Genomic DNA, 21,213 nt, shown 5'->3' with positions numbered 1-21,213 from the left:
ATTATTAAAAAAATTAGCTACTTTTTTTCTTTTTATCCATATTCATAGGTAGCTTTGAAGAAACACTTTCCCGTTATCCATGTGTTCTATGTCCAGTATATAAAAAAAATTATTAAAAAAACATTTTCGATGTTCAAAACAGGAGCCATTGAATCTCAACCGTTATATATATATATATATATATATATATATATATATATATATATATATATATATATATATATATATATAGCTTTCTCTTTCCTCAATCCTTCGACGTAACGCGATATTTCCCCTGTTCTCTTCTGTATGTTGTAATATTATGTAATCTCATCGCCCACGTTCGTTCACCCTCGTCTCATGGCTCCGGTTTCGTATTCCTGATCATTCTTCATCGATCTTCTTCTTCTCCTTGCGAGGGTCATGGAATCGAAGAACAAAGCCAAGAGGTCGTTGTTCACGTGTCTCAAACCAGCCACGTGTGTCATGGATGTGTTGCCTTCATCAGCCCCTGTGCTCAAACGCAGCGCCAGGGATCCCGTTCTCTCCTATCTCGCCGTCGCTGATAAGCACGGCGCCGTTTTGCCCGCCATGCTTTCCTCCATGTTCGGAGTCGGAGATATGTGTGGAATTCGCCGGAGAAAGTGGAAGGCCATCAGATCTGCTTTGAACGAAACCTCTTTGGTATACTTTCTTCTTCTTTTCATTTCTCATATTCCTTTCTGTTATCCTCTTCACACAACGAACCTTTCTCCGATAATTATAAATCTTATAATTTCAATTTATTCTTAAATGATAAATTAAAATTTTACTAGGCATAAAAATTATAAGTAAATAATTAATTTAAAACATACATTAAATATCTCTTTTGAAAAAGTGCAAATGGTTACGAAATTTTCTAACAATGGTGACGGTCTGAATCTAAATTGTGGTAACAGATCCATTTTTATGGTTCTTGTAGATGAGTTTGGTTGTTAAAAGAAGGAAAGCAAATAAGAACAGATTATCCTTGTCATCAAGATCAATGAATAAAGAAAACACTGAAACGATCTCATTTCCCAAACCTAAAAGCGGTTACGGAAACGTTGCATCCTCTATTTGCTCTTCATCTTCACGCGCCTATCATCTACCCCCCTCTGTTTCTTCACCGAGCACCGGTCACGTTTCGAGCTTTTCCACTCAGCAAGCGTTGCCATCACCAAATGGTGTGGCGAGGCAGAAGCAACGTGGCATTGAAGATAAGAAACTACTCTATGATTCAAACATGGCTCTTTGTTGTGTATTTTCATTTAGTCTGTTGATTTTGATCGTGTGGGGAAAATTTATTGCTATACTATTCACTTCATTGTGGTTGTATCTTGTGCCTCTTTGTGGAAGAATGAGATGCAACGAGGAGGGTTGGTGTGAGGGGAATGAGATAGCTAAAAGAAATAATACTAAGAAGAAGGTTGTTATATATGGAATAGGTGATTAGGATTGAGAAGAGCCATAGTTATCTCTCTCTTACCTTCTTAAGGGTGAATCTCTTCGAAGTCAGATAGGGGTAAGGGTAAGGTAATGTTTATTCGTGGGAATGGGAAAACCTTGTTCATGATCTTGGTTTAGAATTTAATCAATTGATTGTGCAAGATATGGTTTCTTAGTTCAATATCTATGTCAAATTTTCATTATAATTTGTTAGATTCTTTACAATTTATTTCAGGATTTCAGCTCTTTTACCATGCAAGAATTTTGTAGGGTGCCAAATTTTTTTTGGTAAATAAAATGTGAAGTGAATAATTTCCATGTTTGTGGATACGATCATGATGATAACAACTTTTTTTAATAATTTTTTGACAATAGATTATTTGTCATTATTTTATTGGTCCGTATATTTGAAACAAATCAATCACAAAAAATCACTTAAGCGATTGTAAAAAAGTTGTCAAAAAATTTTTGTTAAAAAAACATTTTCCTTGTGGATATAAGAAGCAAATAATTAATTACATACTCACTAATAAACCCAAAACACCTCATAATAATTAAACTAGAGTCTGATTATTGCTTCATAGCTACAATTAGAGTTGTCAAAACGGGTCACCCGGCCCGGTCCATCACATATTGGTTATTTAATGAGCCAACCCAAACCGGCTCATTTATTAGCGAGGCCAGAAAAATTCGAACCTAGCCTGACCCACCATGAGTTGGTGGGTAAACGGGTTGGCTCACTAACTCACTTAATTACAATTTTTTTAAAATAAAAAAATTTACTTTTTTTTAATTTTGAAAATAAGGAACTTAAATAAGGAACTTAAATAATTTTTTCAAGCAAAAATAATAATAAATATTTTTTTATAAAATTAAAATTAAATTTTAATAAAATAAAATTAGGTAGGTAGGTTGGTGGACCAATTCGGCCCACCACGAGTTCAATCGCATGAGCTGGGTTTAAATGAGCTAGATAGAAATATGACCCGCATAAAAGAAATACAATTTTTTCAAATTCAATCCGAACCCGTGGTGGACCGAGTTAACCCGTGGATTTTGATCATTTTGACAGCTAGCTACAATAGTATTCAAAGTCTTAACAGGTCATCTATGAAGTTAAAATTCATCTTCATCTTCATATCTAATGATATTTAATTTTTGTCACCTTTCTATATCTCTATTGGATAATAAATGTACATGTATCGTGTCCGAATTTTTTTTTAAGGTTTAAATATCAATTAATTAATTTTTATAAAATATAATAATATTCAGTATTTAATATTAAAAGGACATATTTTTATTCTTTTAATATTAAATATTTATAAAAAAAATTAAAATTATATAAATTTCAAATCAAAATATTAGATAACAATTATAAAAAAGTTAAAAAAATTATATAAAATACTACACAATTAAACTTATATAAAAGTTAATGACAACTCCAAATTTAAGTTAATGACAATTCCAAATTTAATGAAGCAAATGTTAATGAAATAAGGTTTAAAAAATTAAAAACTATTCATAAAAATTATAAAAAGAAAACGAATATTCAAGTTTAAAAATATTTTAAATGTCTATCTACTTTCTTACTTTAAATTATAATGAAATATATTTTTTATACACTAATAAAGATTATAATAGTTCACTTGAATGAAATTGTCTCGAAAAAAAAAACTAATAATATTTCAAGTTTAGACACAAATATTTTATTTTTTAAATTTCAAACTATATATTTTAAATGATGATAGACAAGATTCATGACAATGACTATTAAATTATTATATTATAGTAAATGCAAAACGTCTTTGTACAATTGTAATGATAAAATTATACTCATGAGGATGAGTTAGAAAATAAAATAATTATATAAAAAATCATCAAAACAATATTATACACTACAATAATAAATAAATAAATTAAAATATTGAAAAAATAAATTAAAATGATCAAATATCTGTCCTAAAATGATTTGATATGTCAAAAGAGAGAAAAGAAAATGTATGATTAAAGATATGATAATGTGGAATGTAAAGATTAGAAAATAGCATTTTAGAAGTGATATTGGTTTAAAAATAATGTGACTCGATTATTTTAATATTAAAAGATTTTAATACAAAAGTTTTATTATGAATGAGTCTGTTGTTTTAAAATGCATCATCTCTCTAAAAATCACTTTTCTAGTGTTCTCTAACTTCACTCTAAGATTTCTTGTTGTATGCTAATTTGATTGAAGAACTACGACCGTATGATTGATCTTTACATTGAGATCTTCAATTTGGACGGATCAATTTGGACGGATCAATTTCTCCGTTTGTGTAAGTTAATTTTCAGTTGTTTTTCTTGATTTTTCTATTATATGTTGCATGTGAGCCTTTTGTTTTTCACTTGCATGCATCTTTTTAGTCATCTATATGAGTCTCTAGTGATATGTGACAATATAATAGTAGAAGGGAGTTGTTGGTTAGGTAAAGAGAGCTAATTGCTTTGCTTTTAAGTTATAGATATCTTGAAATCTGTAATTGTGTGATTAAGTTGTATGATGAAATTTTGATCTATTGAATTTGGTCTGTTTTGAATGTTTGTCATGTTGAATGTTTTAGTTGCTTTTATGTTGATTGAGGAATATAGAATATGAACAATTGAGCCAATTAGAATGTGCCCTCCTAATATTAAAAATTGTTTTTTAACCAAAGTACTAAGAATGGAATATTAATTTAAACCTTTGAATAAGTTTCATTTGCCTCAAATCACAAAATTTCATTTGTTGATGTTTGATACAACACTAAGTGGTGGTAGACTGGTGTTGCCAGTTCATTATGTAGGCCAAGGAGTATTTTAGTTTCAGGTCGTTAAGCGTAAGTTTTGTACCACTGAGCCCCAAAATTTGCGAATATTGTGGCCTTGAGCTATAGCAAGACACCATTGTGGGTATGGAGCATTTTAGCTCTAATACACTAAGCACAAGAAAGTGTTGCTAAGCACACTTTTTTGCCACAAGAATAACACTTTTTGCGAAAGGTTTGACATTGAGCGTGACCTCCAAGCACCAATTTGTATGTTGGATTTGTCTTTTGCTTTGGCTTGTTTGAGATAGATTTACATGGGTTTTATGTATGTTTAAGAGTGTTATGGTGTTTTATTGAGTGATGATATTGTTGTGAACATGTGTGGTAAATGTTGTATCTGGTTTTTTAAAGTGAAAAACTAGTATGAATGGATAAATGGTAAGGCATTTCTAAAGAAGGAATCCTCTTGAATGTGTTTCACTAGGGTGTGCGTCGATGTAAGTTGTATGATGTAAGGAATCCTTTTGCACACTAACTTAACCTATTGTTTATTTTAGTGTTTCTTATGTGTTTATTTGTTTCTTTCGCGATAATCACCTTATTGGTATGAGTGGACGAGGAGTGTAGGTATTGAAGTATCTCTGGTGGAAGAGAGTGATGTTGCGAAATATTCTTCTTATTGTTTAGTAGTTTTCCTTGGTTATTTTAGATATAGTTATTATTATGGTTTTTTTAGACAATACTATTAATATTTTATCTATAATTTAAGACAAATTTATTTTGTTTTATCAATTTTATAACTCCTTATTTTATCACTTGTAAAGTGCTAAAAATGAAATGTTAGATAGAAGCTACTTGGAGATATGATACTTTCCATATGTTAAACTAATCAATACATTAAGATATAATAAAAATTATTTTAGCGAACAAATTTCTTCTAATAAACAAAAGTTAAGGATTAAAAATAATAAAGAGGTAGACTTTTTATATTACTTAATAAATGAGAGCTTAACACACTTGAAATTGATAGTCAGACATTATTTTTCATAAAAAATAACAATAAAAATATATTAAAGATGGTTAGAAATAATTAAATATGAGACTTGATTCACTAAAATTGATTATATATTATTTGAACAAAGAAAAACCAATGTGTAATCAAGATTGTAATAAAATTTAAGTCAATTTTAGAGAACATGTCAAATAATTACTATAAAAGAAAAAAAAGAGAGATTATTATTATTATTATTATTATTATTATTATTATTATTATTATTATTATATACATGTATAAAGTCTTTTTCAATTACTTAAAAAATTGTGAAAATAAGTATTGCGATAAGATAAGATGAGGATATTATTCATATTTATACCTATTTAATATAATAAATCTCATCAAAACGAATTCAAACAAAACTTAAAATATAAAGTTTATTTATTAATCCTATATATGTGAATGTCAATTGGTTAACAAATTTATTTGTTATCCTACATACGCGAATGTCAAGTTGTTATATCTTAGCCATTCTTTCTCTTACAACCTCACAACTCTTACTATTACTGTTTTAATAACTTTTTTATAACATTTAATTATAAATAAACTTTTTATTATCCTTTTATCATTCAAATAGTCAAATCAAGAAATGTATACAGCTCCAAAATATCAAATTATCATTTTTGGTGAACTTCTTTGATATGGGTCTTTGATCTGTCTATAAACACTAAAAACGTTAAAATACAAAAAATCCTCCGTTACATGCGAGTGTGAATGCTTTTTATTGTGTAATAAAATTATTGCAATATCTTTTTTTAATCATATATCATATTAGGATAAAATTATACAAAGCCGTATACAGTAAAAATTATAAAAGTGATACCACTTTTATATAATATAACTGGAGGACTAATATTTTTTTAATTATTAGGACTGATACTTCTTATTACAAAAAATTTAACTAGGACTCATGATAAAATTAATTGGAATATGGAGTTAATGTAAGGAAGTGTAAAAGAAAGAAAATGAAAGAAATAAAAAGTAAACAAGTAAGATTATTAAAAAATAAAATAGTAGTGGGTTAAAAGAAATAAAAGAAAATTTCGCAAATAATTTGATTGAAAGTATAAATTAAAAGGTTTTAAAATTATATATTTAATACATTAGCCAAATTTTCAATAAATTAATTAACTAAATATTAAATGATAATTTTATTATTATTAATATTAGTATTAGTTTAAATATTTTCTAATATTGTTATTTTTAGGCTTAAATGTTTACTTAGTCCCCATGTTAGGAGGTAATTTTTTGTTTAGTACCCGGTTTTAAAAATGTAGACATTTGATACCTATGTTTTGAAATTTGTATCAATTCAGTCTTATCCATTAAGTTGTAAGGAACGACGTTAAATGTTAAATGATGTGGCAAATAACTTATCTGACGTGGCAAAAGGTAATTTTATACCAAAGACAGCTATGAAAATATCATTTCATTACAATAAATTAAAGGCTTACGTGCTTGCCCTAAGACATTGATCTCAAAGGACCTTAGGTGAAGGAGGTGAGCTGAGGTGGGGTGCCCTTCACTGTTTGGTTCGTGTGAGGTGGGTGCCCTAACTTGAGGAACTATTGTTGTTGTCTTCTGAGGTGAAGGAGGTGAGCTGAGGTGGGGTGCCCTTCGCTGTTTCCTTCGTGTGAGGTGGGTGCCCTAACTTGAGGAAGTATTGTTGTTGTCTTCTCTGTTTGTGGTTCGTTTTTGGGGATTGGGGTTGTTTTGTTGGTGTGGATGAAGCATTATTGTGTCACAACGACGCAATGTCAATGAATCACTGTTCATCTTGCTCATGGGAGAGTTTTCGTGGTGCTTCCTCAAGAGGAATGGTTGGCAGCCAAATATGCTATTGTGGAGAGCTTGCCATATTGAGAGTCGTAAAAATGCTAAGAACAAGGGCAAGCCTTTTTGGGGCTGCCCTAATTACAAGGTTTCTTTCCTTCGTTGTGTTTTTATTTTGGTATACATTTATTTGGTTTTTCATGAGATGTTTTGTACAACGATCTCGAAATGAAGAAGTGTGAGGATGTAATTTCTTCAAATGGGGCAGTGAAGATAATTTAGATGAAAGGGATACTACAATTGGATGGCAAAGGAGAAAGATTATTAATTTGGAAAAATCACTTTTGGTTTGTCAGAAAAGGGAGAAGGTCTTAATCTGGATGTTATGTTTGCTAGGGTTGATTAATATCATCTTTGTATGTCTTATGTTTTAATTTTGTTGAAGTGGTGTATCAATCACATTTTGTGATGAAGAAGTTAGTTAAATTGTAATGTTTCTTTGTTACCAAATGAATGAAAATCTGGTTGTAATGAGATTGTGCTTGTAATGACATTGTACTTAATGAAGAAGTTGGTTATATTACAATGTTTGTTACTTCAAGTGTAATTTTCAGAGAAGCCAATGAAATGAAGTTTGAAATCAGAGAAACCAAATTAATATGTCTATCACAATACATTAAATATAATCAAGTTTCAAATCAGTGATGCAAAATAAATATGGCTATGACAATACAAAAAATATAAACAAGTTTGAAATCAGAGAAGCCAAATTAATATTGCTATGACAATAGAATATGATAGAACCCAAAATGTTAATTGAAGGTCCAACATCACATAACATCACATATCATCCAAAACACTTCAGATATGATCCAAAATGTAAACGTTGTTAAGTGCAAAATACATGACAAAAAGTGACACTATTTAAAGTCAAAGTACATATCCAAAATACAACAAATATGTACTTAATGTTTGAAGATGGAACAATCTAAAGTGGTGCTGTAATTTGATCAGTCTGGGGTTCTTGAGTAATCTAACTTGTTTGAGTGAGGTGTGGTGTAGCTTCTTCGTGTTGTTGTTGACTTGCTTGAGAAGGGTGTGGTGTAGCTTGGTGGTGTTGTTGTTGACTTCCTTGTGGGCAATTAGTTCTTCTATGCCCAAGTTGTTTACAAATGGAACATCTCTTAGGGATTCCTTTTTGTCCAAGTTGTGTATCATCTTCTTTTTACTCCCAACTCTCCAGCCTTCTTTTCTTTCTTGGTTTACCTGGCAACACTCGTTTTGGTGGAGGCAAAATATCAGGATTTGAAGTCCTTTGCCATAGATGAGGTCCATTGAGAGGGAAAATGATTGGAATGTACGTTTCTTCATACATGGAGGTTCTAAACCAGTGCGGGATGAACTCTTTTGGATTGATGTTTAAAAACCTCATTGATGTGACTGCATGACAACAAGGAATTCCTGTTACAGTCCACTTTCAGCAGCTACAGTCTCTTTTCTCTACATCAACCACATACTTTTCAGCTATGTTGGATGTATGGCAGATCTCAAATATTTGTATCCCTGACCAACTGCAAAATCATAAACAATGAATGTTAAATGGAAACAGTTGAAACAACAATATTTAAGCAAATCAGTAGTTGTCATACTTAGGTATCCAATATTTTGTCTTCTCTAACTTCTTTTGTAGTCTCTTTTGAATTTTGGGGCAAATGGGACCTTGAAATCTACTTATCTTCTCTCTATTGGATGCCCACCTCTTCATGAGGTATATACGAATCTCTTCCAACATTGTTATGATTGGTTTCCCCCTTGCATCTAAGATGACACTATTAAAAGCTTCCAAAATGTTATTCACAAGTGTCACAAGCAGGTCTTCTTGTAAATTTGGATCTAGACTAAAATCTGCAAAAATATCAAGTTAAACATTTGGAAAAGAAAAAAACATTTAGAAAAGAAACAAACATTTACAAAACATGAATTAACATTTACAGTTTTGAATACTAGCCTGGGTGGAATAGCTATCAAGTGTTTGAGTGCATCTTCATTAACGTCCTTCATTTGTCGCATCACTGACTCCCATGCTTCAGGGTGTGTTGATGATGATGCCTTCCATAGTAATTGTCTCAGAGTTATGCCCCCAAATTTCTTCATAAAATTTGCATATATGTGTCTGACACAAAAACGTTGGTCTACACCAGGCAAAATATGTTGTAAAGTTGGTAGAAGTCTCTATCATAGTAAAGAAAGAACCTATGAGTCTTAAATTTGCATGGTCATCAAAATAATGAATGAAAGTTACACATTTACTTACTTTCTGTTGATCTGATACAAATGTACACCTTGAACAAAATCCCCTACCTCCAAGATCATCAATTAACCATTCTAAAAACCAAGTCCATGTTTCCTTATTCTCTACTTCAACAACAGCATATGCTAACGGACACATCTGGTCATTGCCATCTCTTCCAACAATAGTTAAAAGTTCACCTCGATATTTCCTTTTTAAGAAACAGTCATCCAAATGTATAATAGGCCTACAAGATACAAAGTTGTCCTTACATGCTTTGACACACACATACATTCTCTTGAATATGGCCTTATCCTCAGTTGGTTCTACATTAACTTTAATTGTTGAGCCAGGGTTTGATCTCAGTAACTTGTGTGCATAATCAAACAGTCTTTCATATTTTTGTTCGAAACAACCATCAATGTTGGCAGATGTCATTGCTTTTGCCCTACTTGTTTTAGACCTAGACACACCAATGTTATATTTTTTACAAAATTTATTGTGCAGGTTTTTCATATTAATATCCAGATTTCCTTTCATGCTCTTCTCTAACCTCCCACTTAACCATTTAGAGGTAACTAAACCAATTTTGAATTCTTTACTGCATGTATGACTGTCTACAATTTTCCTTAACTATCATGTACGTTGGCTACTCCTATATCCACAATATGCATACCATGGACATTTCCCTTGTGAACCACAACATATTCTTCTCTTGTCATTCTTAGAAATCTTCAACTTCCCACCGTTATGTACTCCATAAGTTATAATTGTATCAGTGAAATATTTTTTTTTCAGGGAAGTATGTCCCAATTGCCATTTGTATTCTTTCATACTAATTGGCTCTGAGAAGATCCAAAATCTCCATATGGGGTTGTTTCATGATCTGAGTCATCACTTAAATAAATACTGCCACAACTATCAGATTCTCACTCACTATCAGATAATCCCCTGGCCTATACATGCTTATTTGGAGTAGTACATCCACTTCTTGTACCTACTTCAACAAACAAACTACCTTCGTAGTGCTCTTCTTGGGGTTGTTCATCTCCATGCACTCTAACATCCACAAAATCATCTTCATTGACAGAAGCGTCTTCATCAGAACCTATCCAACTACTAACATCAAACTCATCATGTTCATCCCCTACACCAACACCCACATCATCCTGTCCATCTCGTACACCACCACTAACATCATCCTCACCATCCCCTACACCACCACCAACATCATCCTCACCATCCCCTTCATAACAAAAACCATCATCATCTTCACCATCCTAACCAACGTCATCGACTTCAGGAACTTTATATCCATCCTCAACAACTTCTTCTTGACCATCTTCACCAACTTTATGTTCATCATGTTCAGCCAGTTTACCTTCACCATCCTCACCAACGTCATCGACCTCATGTTCATCATGTTCACCAACTTCAGCAACTTTATCTCCATCCCCAACAAGTTCTTCTTCACCATCTTCACCAACTTGATCTTCACCATGTTCAGCCACTTTACCTTCACCATCCTTACCCACCTCATCAACCTCATCACTTTTATGTTCACCAACATTAGCAACTTCACCTCGTCCATCTTCACCAACTTCTTCTTCACCCTCTTCACCAACTTTATCTTCACCATCTTCACAAACTTTACCTTCACCCTCCTCACCAACCTCATCATCGTGATCTTCATCTTCACCATGATATTGCAACATATGAATATAATCAGGTTCGGACACCATGTGAACCACAAATAAATGAGCTTGACCATTCAATATCGCAATGCTCACCACATGCATTGCACATATGTCATCACTTAACAATTCCAACCTAGCTTCTAATACAAAACCACCCAGGGAATACCACACCTCCTTAACATTTGTATATCCCATCTCTTTCAGTATGGCGAAGATTTCAAAATAACTTCATCTGCATGTGTCAACAATCAAGGTACTGGTATAACCTCCATGGTATCTAAATGACCCATCATTCACAGACTTACCCCCATGGTGAAACACCACCTCAACATCAGGGTCCAACATTTTCTTTAATTGTCAACTATTATATGCATATATAAAAGTAAGTGTTAGGCTATATGAAATTGGTTAATGACCTTCACATGCATCTACTATCATTATTTAATGACCTTCACATGCATCTACATTGTAAAGATGCCACGTTTCTAACAACTATTAAACGTGTAGGCATACAAACTTAATCACGCGCAATCATTGTTTCACCTACAACATTCCATTTTGTCTTAATGCTTAAATAAATATGCAAGAACCACAAAATAAACAACAACCACAGATTGAACAATACAAAAGACAAAACAATACGCACTAAAGGTACAATAACACAAAACAGTACGCACTAATGGGGACCAAAAACATACAAACAGTACGCATAAGAAAACGAAAGGCAGTAAAGAACAGGACCACTACAAACACAACAAAGGGGACCACAACAGGACACACTAAACAGACAAGAAGACACCATACTTTCATGGGGGACCGTAACTACATAAAAGAAATGATAAAAAGTGCACCTTTTACCTTTTCGCTTCGAACAAATACCACCGCTATCGCTCACCCACCGCAATAGCTGACACACCGCAAGATACTTCAGCATGCCTTTTCGCTCAACAATCTCCTTTCAGAACGTCAATCCTTGGCTCACTATCAACCTTTGCTCAAAAATCCTTCCACACTATCAACCAAAAGAACGAACGAAAAATCCCTAATTTATAACTTACTATTCGTAATGTTTTTCATTCTACAATAAAAAAACCCTAATTAATTTATTTCCCCAATTTAAAAAAACGTAACCCAATTTCAAATCCCTAATTCTGGCTACTACGTCAAGTAACTTAAGCCAACACATTGTCACGACGCCATTTATTGCACAATTCACATCCACAGACACAAAAACGTTATCAATTTTAACGCCGTTAAATGGATAAGACTAAAGTGATACATTTCTATAATTCTCTTTTATTTTTTCCTTCTCACTTTATAAGTTAGAAGTGCAAGAATGTTATGGGTTTGTTTTCAGCTAAGTGAGGAGAAAAAAACTTTCTTTTTGCATCTTGGAATTTAAGAGTTTAACTATGACACCGGATAATAATGAGAAAATTAAATAATATATAAAGTAAAAAATTTATAAATTTATTTTCTTAAGATTTTATGTTGAAAATGTTATTAATTTCTTATTTGGATTAAGTCTAGATTTTGTTATTGTCGTGCTTTTTGGATAAATCGAGTCACTGATATCTAATTTCAAGTTTGAAACATGATAGGGCTGAAAATTAAACATGATTTTTAAATTGTATAATTTAAAGGCTAAAAATGTCTTTTAGAATTTTAGAAATAAAAAATAATTATGAGATTTAAAAATTCAAAATACTTGCAAACTATATAATTTAAAAACTAAAATGTAGGAATCGCAACAAAATCTCATAATTATTCTCAAAGCAAAAAAACTATATTCATATTTGTGTTTGTATTTTTCTACTGTTTTAATATTAATTAATTATTTTTTATAAAATAATAAAAATTATGACAAATAAAATATAATATTATTAAATATTTAATATCAAAAGAAGATATTCTCGTTTCTTTAATATCAAATATTTAAAAAAGTTATAATCATATATACTAATACCAAATAAAATTATATAAAAAGCAAAACATTCATTAAATTTGCAAACTTTAATGTAACAAAGTTAATAATATATAAAAATATTTTTGAAAAATTATGCAAAAAACAAATATTCAAATTAAAAACTATTTTAAATGTCTCTTTATTTCCTTTCTTTAAATTATAATGAAATATCTTTTTATACATTAAAAAAAATTATAATACACCACTGTAATGAAATAACACAAAAAAATAAATATTAAACTAATAATAATTAAAATTTAACATATATATTTCGTCTTTTAAACTTCAATAAATGTTGGATGGTAATAATTTGATAAACAAGATTCATAAAAGTAATATTAAATTATTAAATTATTATATTATTATATTATAGTAAATGAAATTTTATTATACAATTGTATTGGTAAAATTATACTTATGATAATGAGTTAAAAATAAGAATAATTGTATAAAAATATAAAAATTATAATGATAAAAATAAATAGCAAACAAAATTATTAAAAAAATAAAAATGATCAAATTTGTGTCTTAGAAATAATTTAATAGAGAATCGAATGAAATCATATAGAGAAAATGTATAATTATGTGTATGATAACATAGAAAAACATTAGAAATCTAAAAAAAACTTCTCAGTTATCAAATTAATCCAATTGTAGAGAGATAATTAAAATTGTTTTAGAAGAACAAAAGAGTTATTTGAATGAAACAAAAATTAATAATAAGAGAATAAAAAAGATAAGTTTTTTATATTACGGAGTAGGAAATGAATTTATGTTATTAAACATTTAAATTGAGAGTTAAACACTCTCATATAAAAAAATAAACAATAAATAAAAATATTAAAAAGGAGTAAAAATATTCAAATGTGAAACATAATTTTTTTTTATAACATACATAATTTGAATATAATTATACAAAAGTTATGATTTGAAGAAAAACATATTAAATATATGAATGGATTTCATGATAAGTCAAATAATTAGAAGTGAAAAAAATGTGTAGGTCAAAGAGATTTTTTTTTTTTAAAACTAAAGACTAAGAATAATATATGTGTATATTATTAGTTTAAAATGTGTAGGTCAAGCATGTATTATAATATTTATTAGTATAAAAAATAAAGAGAATTTGTCATAATTTAGAGAAATGAAGTAGAAAAATATTTGAAATATTAATTTTTAAACTATTATTTGTTTTTCTTTTATAATTTTTAAAAATAATTTTAACTTTATCAATTATTTTTCATTTGCCCTTCTTTCTTTTTTGCCATGGGTCACCTATGTTACTTTGCATAGAAAATGACCATTAGAGAGCAATATTTACAAGTATCAATTCCATGCATTTCGAATTACAAATTTTGTTTTTTAAAAAATTTCAAACATTTTATTTCTTTTTTGTGTAAGGTGATATATTATTGAATTTATAGATAAAACTTCAATATTGGATTAAAATTTTCGATAAACTAAATGAGTTATCGAATGTGAAAGAGTTCAAAATAATGAAGTATGTGTCAAATGTAGAAGTATTTGTTGGAGATATTGTGTTAGGCCTTTTACAATAGATGAGGTATATAGAATTTTGTTGATTTTGTGTAATAAATTTGACACATGATATGATTACGTTATGATATATTTGTATAAGTATTTGGTACATGCAATAACTCACTTCAACGGATATGTTAGGTGGCATTTGAACTTGATTTTTTTATTGTGATATTGAGGTTTGACAAAGTTAATGCATAACATGGAAGGAAGACTTTTATTTTGTTAAGTTGTGAAAAAGGTGGTAAGTATGAGAAATATATGCATGATTTGGAGGCAATTTTATAACTAGTATAAAAAAATGTGATTGCAAAGTAAACATGCTCACAATGTAGAAGATTTGATATTGAAGGTAATATGTGGTAATCATGATCATGAATTGGCTAAGATATTAGTTTATCACTCTATGTTGGTAGATTAAAATCTAATGAGCATGTCATGGTTGTTGACATGACAAACAATCTAGTGAAGACGTATTCCTTATTTTGAAAGAGAACAACGAGGTCAATGTCAAAACAATTGTACAATGCAATATATGCATACAAGAGATCACTAAGAGGGTTTATAATTGAAACTCAACAACTAATGATATTACTATAGTGTTACAAGTATATTCAATGGAATAGGTGTAATGACTCATGACAAGTTGTAAGTGACATTTTCTTTACACACACTGATTCAACTAAATTGTTGAGTGCATTTAGAATTGTATTATTGATGGACAACACTTAAATAAACAATAAATATAGGTTGCATCTACTTCAAATAGTAGGTGTGACACTAACAAGATTGACTTTCTCTACTGGTTTTGTGTTGTTAGTAAGTGTAAGAGAAATCAGTTTCATTTGGGCTCTGAAAAAACTTAAAGGGTTGTTTCTTAAATAAAATGTGTCCCCTCAAGTCATTGTTAGTGCCAAAGACCTTACTTTGGAAAAAGTAATCAATATTGTCTTTTTTGAAGCATCAAACCTTTTATGTGAGTTTCACAATAATAAGAATATTAAAGCAAAATGTAAAATGTTAATGAATTATATGGAGGCATGGAAGTTTTCATGGATGCATGGGAAACTATGATAGGTTGTGATTCATCTATTGGATGTTTGAAACATTTTGAATTTTTTTTTATGTCGTGACCATTATTTTTTGAATATGTGAATGACGTATGGACCATTCCATATAAGAAGTTTTTTTTCAAGCCTAAACAAATGAGGTCATGCATTTGGGAATACAATATCAAATAACTATGTTTGTATGTGATAATTAGTTATTCTTAACATACATGAAAACGTTGTATGTTTTAGCTAATTGTTTGTTTCATCATATGCAAGGTTGAATGTGTCCACTGAAATTTAAAGCTTGCAAAATAGTATGAAAGACTTGTATGCTGTAAACAATGTCATAAGACTGGAACATAATAAAATCAAGACATCTTTTCGACAAAGTCTACATGTTGGGGAACACACTTTCAATTTGAGTTTGTATAAAATACTAGTGGACTTTGTATCTAAATATGCTTTGATGCACATTATTGAAGAGTTTGATTAGGTTATATGTGGGTTTTGATAGTAAACGTTGCAGTTGCACCCTAAAATGTACTAGTGGTTTACCATGTGGTTGTGAAAGCAATATATGATTTGAGGATTATACCACTTAATGAAATTCATGTTGTGTTAACGAGATTAAGTTTTTCTAATAAGTTTTCATGCGATTCATCATCTAAGTTATCTATTATTCAAGAGAAAATCTGTCATTTTAATTTGTTTTAAAATGTTACTAAATGCATAATCCATAATGTGTTGATTTTTTTTTAAATTTTGGATTGTGTATTTCAGAAAGTACAAAAAACAATACATTCTGAAATATACATTTTGGAATATATTTTCAAATTCAAATATACTTTCTTGAAGGCGCAATTCAAATTATAACGATAAATATAATATATGATGAAAACTAACAAGCACCCTTTGAAACTCAAATGTTTAATGATGCCTACCTCACCAAACACAACAACAAAATGAATGCAACTCTATAAATGCTCGATTAAAAAAAGCAAGTTGGACACAAGTAAGAGGATATGGTTAAAGAGTGATGTGCTTGAAGTTAAGAATAAGAACAATGCAAAAAGGAAAAGATAACACTTATTTAAATTTTTATTAATGTTGTGATTGTATGAGAAAATTTAAGCGAGCAATCCATTTATTTGGAGAATTTGAAATTCGTTGAAGTAAAATGACTTGTTTGGATGAGGAAATTAAAAGGAAATTTAAATTGAGGAATTTTAAGAAAGTATTTCAAATAAATAAAACAATAAAATTTGAAATTCATCAAAAAAAGAAAGAAATTGAAATTACATAAGTCATGGAATTCCTCATTGGTCACGATAAAAAAAAACCACAGGTCCAAAAAGTCGACTCATATGAACCTTCAGCTAGGGTCGAGTTGTCTCGACTATGAACTCTGGTCGACTTGACTTGACCTTCATCCAAAGTTGACTCGTCTCTATTTATAATCAGGATCGACTTGTCTTTATCTATAACCAGGAACTATTCGTCTCAACCTTTTGTTTGGCCAACTCCGCTCAACCCTTGGATTCGGGTCAGTTGAGGTGAACCTTCAACTAAAATGACTTAACTCTATTTTTGGCCTAGACCTACTCTGCTCAACATTTGGCTTAGGCCTACTCGACTCGAACTTCGACTAATACCAAATCGTCTCGACCTTTGATACGACTCTTTTTAACTTTCGATTAGGGCTGACTAGTCTCAACCTCTAGCGATGGTCTACTAGTCTTGACCTTTGGTCATGGCTGATTCAGCTAGACTTTTGCCTGAATCGACATAGCTCGAGCTTTCGCTATAATCGACTTGATTTAACCATTTGACTTAGACTGACTTAACTTAACCTTCGACACTAAAGATTTAGCCGATTTAGTCAGGATGTAAGATGAACATAGTCGATCAAGGTCAAAAGTTTAAACGAGTTGAATTGGATCGAAGATCGAGTTGAATAAGCTAAATCTAAATGTTGATACTGATAACATTTTGGCAAGCATACCAAATCGTTCCAATTAATAAAGAGTAAGTTCAGAGTATCGTTCTCCCAAGGGACTTGTGTAACATATGACAATTCTTCCTTTTATAACTCAATTAGACATCAAAATACACAAAACAACACAAAAAACTTTTTTTGGTATTTTATCAAACAGTTGGTGTGCAAGGAATTATATTTAAAAGAAACTTCGTTGGAATTTGGTTTCATGAATCATATGAATATAAAATTTTGTTCAATATTTCATTATTTCATTCAAACATTCACATCAAGGTATATTAGTCCTAATCCCTTAGCAACTAGTTCTAAACTAATATATCAAACTGATAATTCCTTAATCAATTTAACATACAATTTGCACTAAGTCCGATGCTAAGAATGACCAAGTTATTGAGTCTATCCCTAGATCCCAAATCACTTGGGTGCTCTATCTTTGTCCATGTTCAAAGTTACTTTTCAGTAATCAGAGACATTCAAATAACATTATATTTCCATACAATGATAATAAATTCAAGAAAGAGTATATGAACGAACAATGATATATTGAACAGGAAAATTACATCAAAGTGAGTTCATTACATCCAATTCCAACGAAAGAGAAATTTAACTACTCCTAGTCATCTATAACGTACACATTTGAAGCAATCCCTTGCAAAAATGGTGTCTTGATGCCTTGAAGTAGTCTCCTGAAGTTCCTAAGATGTTTTCGTTTCTTTCCTCTGTCCATAACTTCTCTCCTTTATCTTTTTCAGTTTGTCTCGAACTTAAAAGCAAATTCTGATTTAATTAATTCGCTCAGCGCACAACTATCATGCTCTGAGCGAATAATCAACTGCATATCCTTTAACTGTCCATAATTTGCTCAATAAATTGTTTTGGTGCGTTGAGCGAATAATAATCTTTTTAGCTGAGCGATTAAAGGCTGGCTTAGCGAGTGTCGCAACCGGGATCACGACGGGGAGGCTGGCGAAACTCTTCTAAAAAATAATAAAGAGTTTTGAAAAATCAGAGTTTGGAGTCGCCACCATAGTTTATTCTAGAAAACTACGGAAAAATCATAAAATAAGGCAATGTTTGTGAAATCAGAGTTTTGGGTTCAGGAGTCGGTTACGCGTAGGAAAGACATTACCCTACAGCGTCTGCCCGAAGGCAATACCTTTAATTAACCGTGCAAAGTTGATGTGGTTTTCAAAATAGTTATTTTCCCCAAAAATAACAGTATAAGACAATACAAATGGAAGAAAAATATTTTTGGAAAATTGAGAAATTTTTTGGAAATTTTATTTGAAAAATGATTAAGGATAATTTTGGATTTTTGGGGAGATGAACCTGACAAGGCATTGCCTTGCTCCTACGTATCTCCATTTTTTATGGAGAATCAAGGGTCACGTAGTTCTGGCTCGTTGCCATTTGAAAAAAAGTTGATATTTTTATATTTTGGAGATTTTTGATTTTTTTGGAAGAAGAAACAATATCATGATGAAATCAATAAGCTCGACACACAGTTGGAAGATAAAATTATTTTTGATGATTTTTTTGAAGGTTTTGTGTTTTTTTATGATTTTTGAATTGATTATAAAAATTAAGATGCAAAAGATAAATCACACAAATATTTACACTAATTTGTAAAGAAAACATTTTTATATTTTTTTAATTTAATTATCAAATAAATTCGAGACTTGACATGATAAAAATTATTTTTAATTATTATGAAAAGTTCAATTGTCAAACAAATCCGAGACTTGACATGACAACCAAAATTATTTTGAAAAGGTGATTATCAAACAAGTCCGAAACTTGACATGATAATCCATATTTTTTAATTATTATGAAAAACTTAATTACCAAGTAAGTTCAAGATTTAACATGATAACCAAAAATAACAAGAAATTTTAGAATTAACGAGATTCACAACGGTGCATCAACGACAAAATGAACAATCAAGAGTGTGTGCGATAAGCAAATAAGATATGTGCATGTGAACAATTAAGATGAGTGTGCATGTGAACAATTAAAATATGTATACATGTGAACAATTAAGATGTGTGTGCATGTGAACAATTAAAATGTACAAATACAATCAAACCACGACAAAATAAAACATAGGGGTGTGTGGCTAACAATTGTGGGACATAAACTGAAAATAAATAAAAATAAAATTCAAAGAATAATAGGTGAAAATAGAAAAAACAAGAGTTGCACAAAGTGTTTGGTCCAACCAATGAAAATTGTAGTGCAGAGACTGAAATCGGGGGAGCACAAAGAATTGGCTTGAACACTTCCATCCTCATTGCTTCAGCCTTTCTTTCCCACTGACCTTTGCAGAACGTGAGCACACCAACCAAACAACAGTTCCAATATGAAGAATGATTGAAATGGATTTCCTAAATAACCTCACTTAGATCCCTCTTGTTGCAAGATCACTTGGTACTCCCCTTTCGGCTGTTGAAATCTCATCCCTAGGATCTTCCAACAATTAGAAACATCTGTAGGCAAACTGCATAAAAGAAATTCAAACAAAACAGACATACAATTGGCAAAGAATTCCACTTTCCTTGTTTTTTAAAGTTAGAACACTCAGATCCTTCTTGTTGTGCCTACCTAAGTATGACAAACCCTCACCCCCTTGATGTAAGAAGTCCATCAAACTTGCTTTAAGTTCCAAAACAGTGAATCCAAACACACAACCCCATCCTTGGTGATTTGCACATATGGTTTGATTTAGTTAGTTCCGCTACTAAAATCTCATCACTGAGAACTTTCAATAACTGCATCAAGCTCTAAGGCGTACCCCGAGACAAACATTATGTTCAAACTAAATCAATGAAAAGTCTTAAAAACTAAAGTGAACTGCATACAAAACAACATTCAAAAAGAAAATTCACAACAAAGTCTAAAAGAGTCACAAATGCCCAAATTGCCTTATGTTGGAACACAAGTCCCCGACAACGACACCAAAAACTTGTTAACCTTTTGACAAGTATACCAAATTGTTCCAAGTAATAAAGAGTAAGTTTAGAGTATCGTTCTCTCAAGGGACTTGTGCAACATATGACAATTCTTTCTTTTATAACTCAATTAGACATCAAAATGCACAAAACAACACAAGAAATACTTTTTGGTATTTTATCAAACAGTTGGTGTGCAAGGAATTATATTTAAAAGAAACTTCGTTGGAATTTGGTTTCATGAATCATATGAATATAAAACTCTGTTCAATATTTCATTATTTCATTCAAACATTCACATCAAGGTATACTAGTCCTAATCCCTTAGCAACTAGTTCTAAATTAATATAAATAACTGCTAATCCCTTAATCAATTTAACATACAATTTGCATTAAGTCCGATGCTAAGAATGACCAAGTTATTGAGTCTATCTCTAGATCCCAAATCACTTGGGTGCTCTATCTTTGTCCATGTTCAAAGTTACTTTTCAGTAATCAGAGACATTCAAATAACATTATATTTCCATACAATGATAATAAATTCAAGAAAGAGCATATGAATGAACAACAATATATTGAACAAGAAAATTACATCAAAGTAAGTTCATTACATCAAATTCCAACTAAAGAGAAATTTAACTACTCCTAGTCATCTAGAACGTACAC

General features: G+C 30.6%; 2 protein-coding genes across 2 annotated transcripts; one reads left to right on the top strand and one right to left on the bottom strand.

Annotated features, from left to right (window-relative positions):
* Positions 1–270: 270 nt before the first annotated feature.
* On the top strand, positions 271–1,568 carry LOC128194800 (uncharacterized). Its single transcript, XM_052870975.1, has 2 exons — positions 271–663; positions 941–1,568. Exons 1-2 carry the CDS (start codon positions 403–405, stop codon positions 1,451–1,453), a joined length of 774 nt encoding a protein of 257 aa, XP_052726935.1. The 5' UTR covers positions 271–402; the 3' UTR covers positions 1,454–1,568.
* Positions 1,569–10,305: 8,737 nt separating this feature from the next.
* On the bottom strand, positions 10,306–11,241 carry LOC108332812 (acidic leucine-rich nuclear phosphoprotein 32-related protein 1). Its single transcript, XM_017568114.1, has 2 exons — positions 10,678–11,241; positions 10,306–10,629 (listed from the first exon to the last, which is right to left on the bottom strand). The coding sequence occupies exons 1-2, from the start codon at positions 11,239–11,241 to the stop codon at positions 10,306–10,308; spliced, it is 888 nt and encodes a 295-aa protein (XP_017423603.1).
* Between the last annotated feature and the right edge of the window lie 9,972 nt (positions 11,242–21,213).

This window comes from Vigna angularis, chromosome 11 (genome assembly GCF_016808095.1).
Source record: "Vigna angularis cultivar LongXiaoDou No.4 chromosome 11, ASM1680809v1, whole genome shotgun sequence".
In the NCBI taxonomy this organism is placed as follows: Eukaryota; Viridiplantae; Streptophyta; class Magnoliopsida; order Fabales; family Fabaceae; genus Vigna; species Vigna angularis.
The sequence above is the reverse complement of the archived record's forward strand: the minus strand, read 5'-3'. Positions and strand labels throughout refer to the sequence as shown.

What these genes read in the sequence shown, in the direction of transcription:
- LOC128194800 (XM_052870975.1), top strand. Translation starts at nt 403, where the DNA reads ATGGAATCGAAGAACAAAGCCAAGAGGTCGTTGTTCACGTGTCTCAAA. An exon ending in CTTTGAACGAAACCTCTTTG is followed by an intron (nt 664 to 940) that starts GTATACTTTCTT and finishes TGGTTCTTGTAG; the next exon opens with ATGAGTTTGGTTGTTAAAAG.
- LOC108332812 (XM_017568114.1), bottom strand. Translation starts at nt 11,241, where the DNA reads ATGGGATATACAAATGTTAAGGAGGTGTGGTATTCCCTGGGTGGTTTT. An exon ending in GTGAAGATGGTCAAGAAGAA is followed by an intron (nt 10,630 to 10,677) that starts GTTGTTGAGGAT and finishes GACGTTGGTTAG; the next exon opens with GATGGTGAAGATGATGATGG.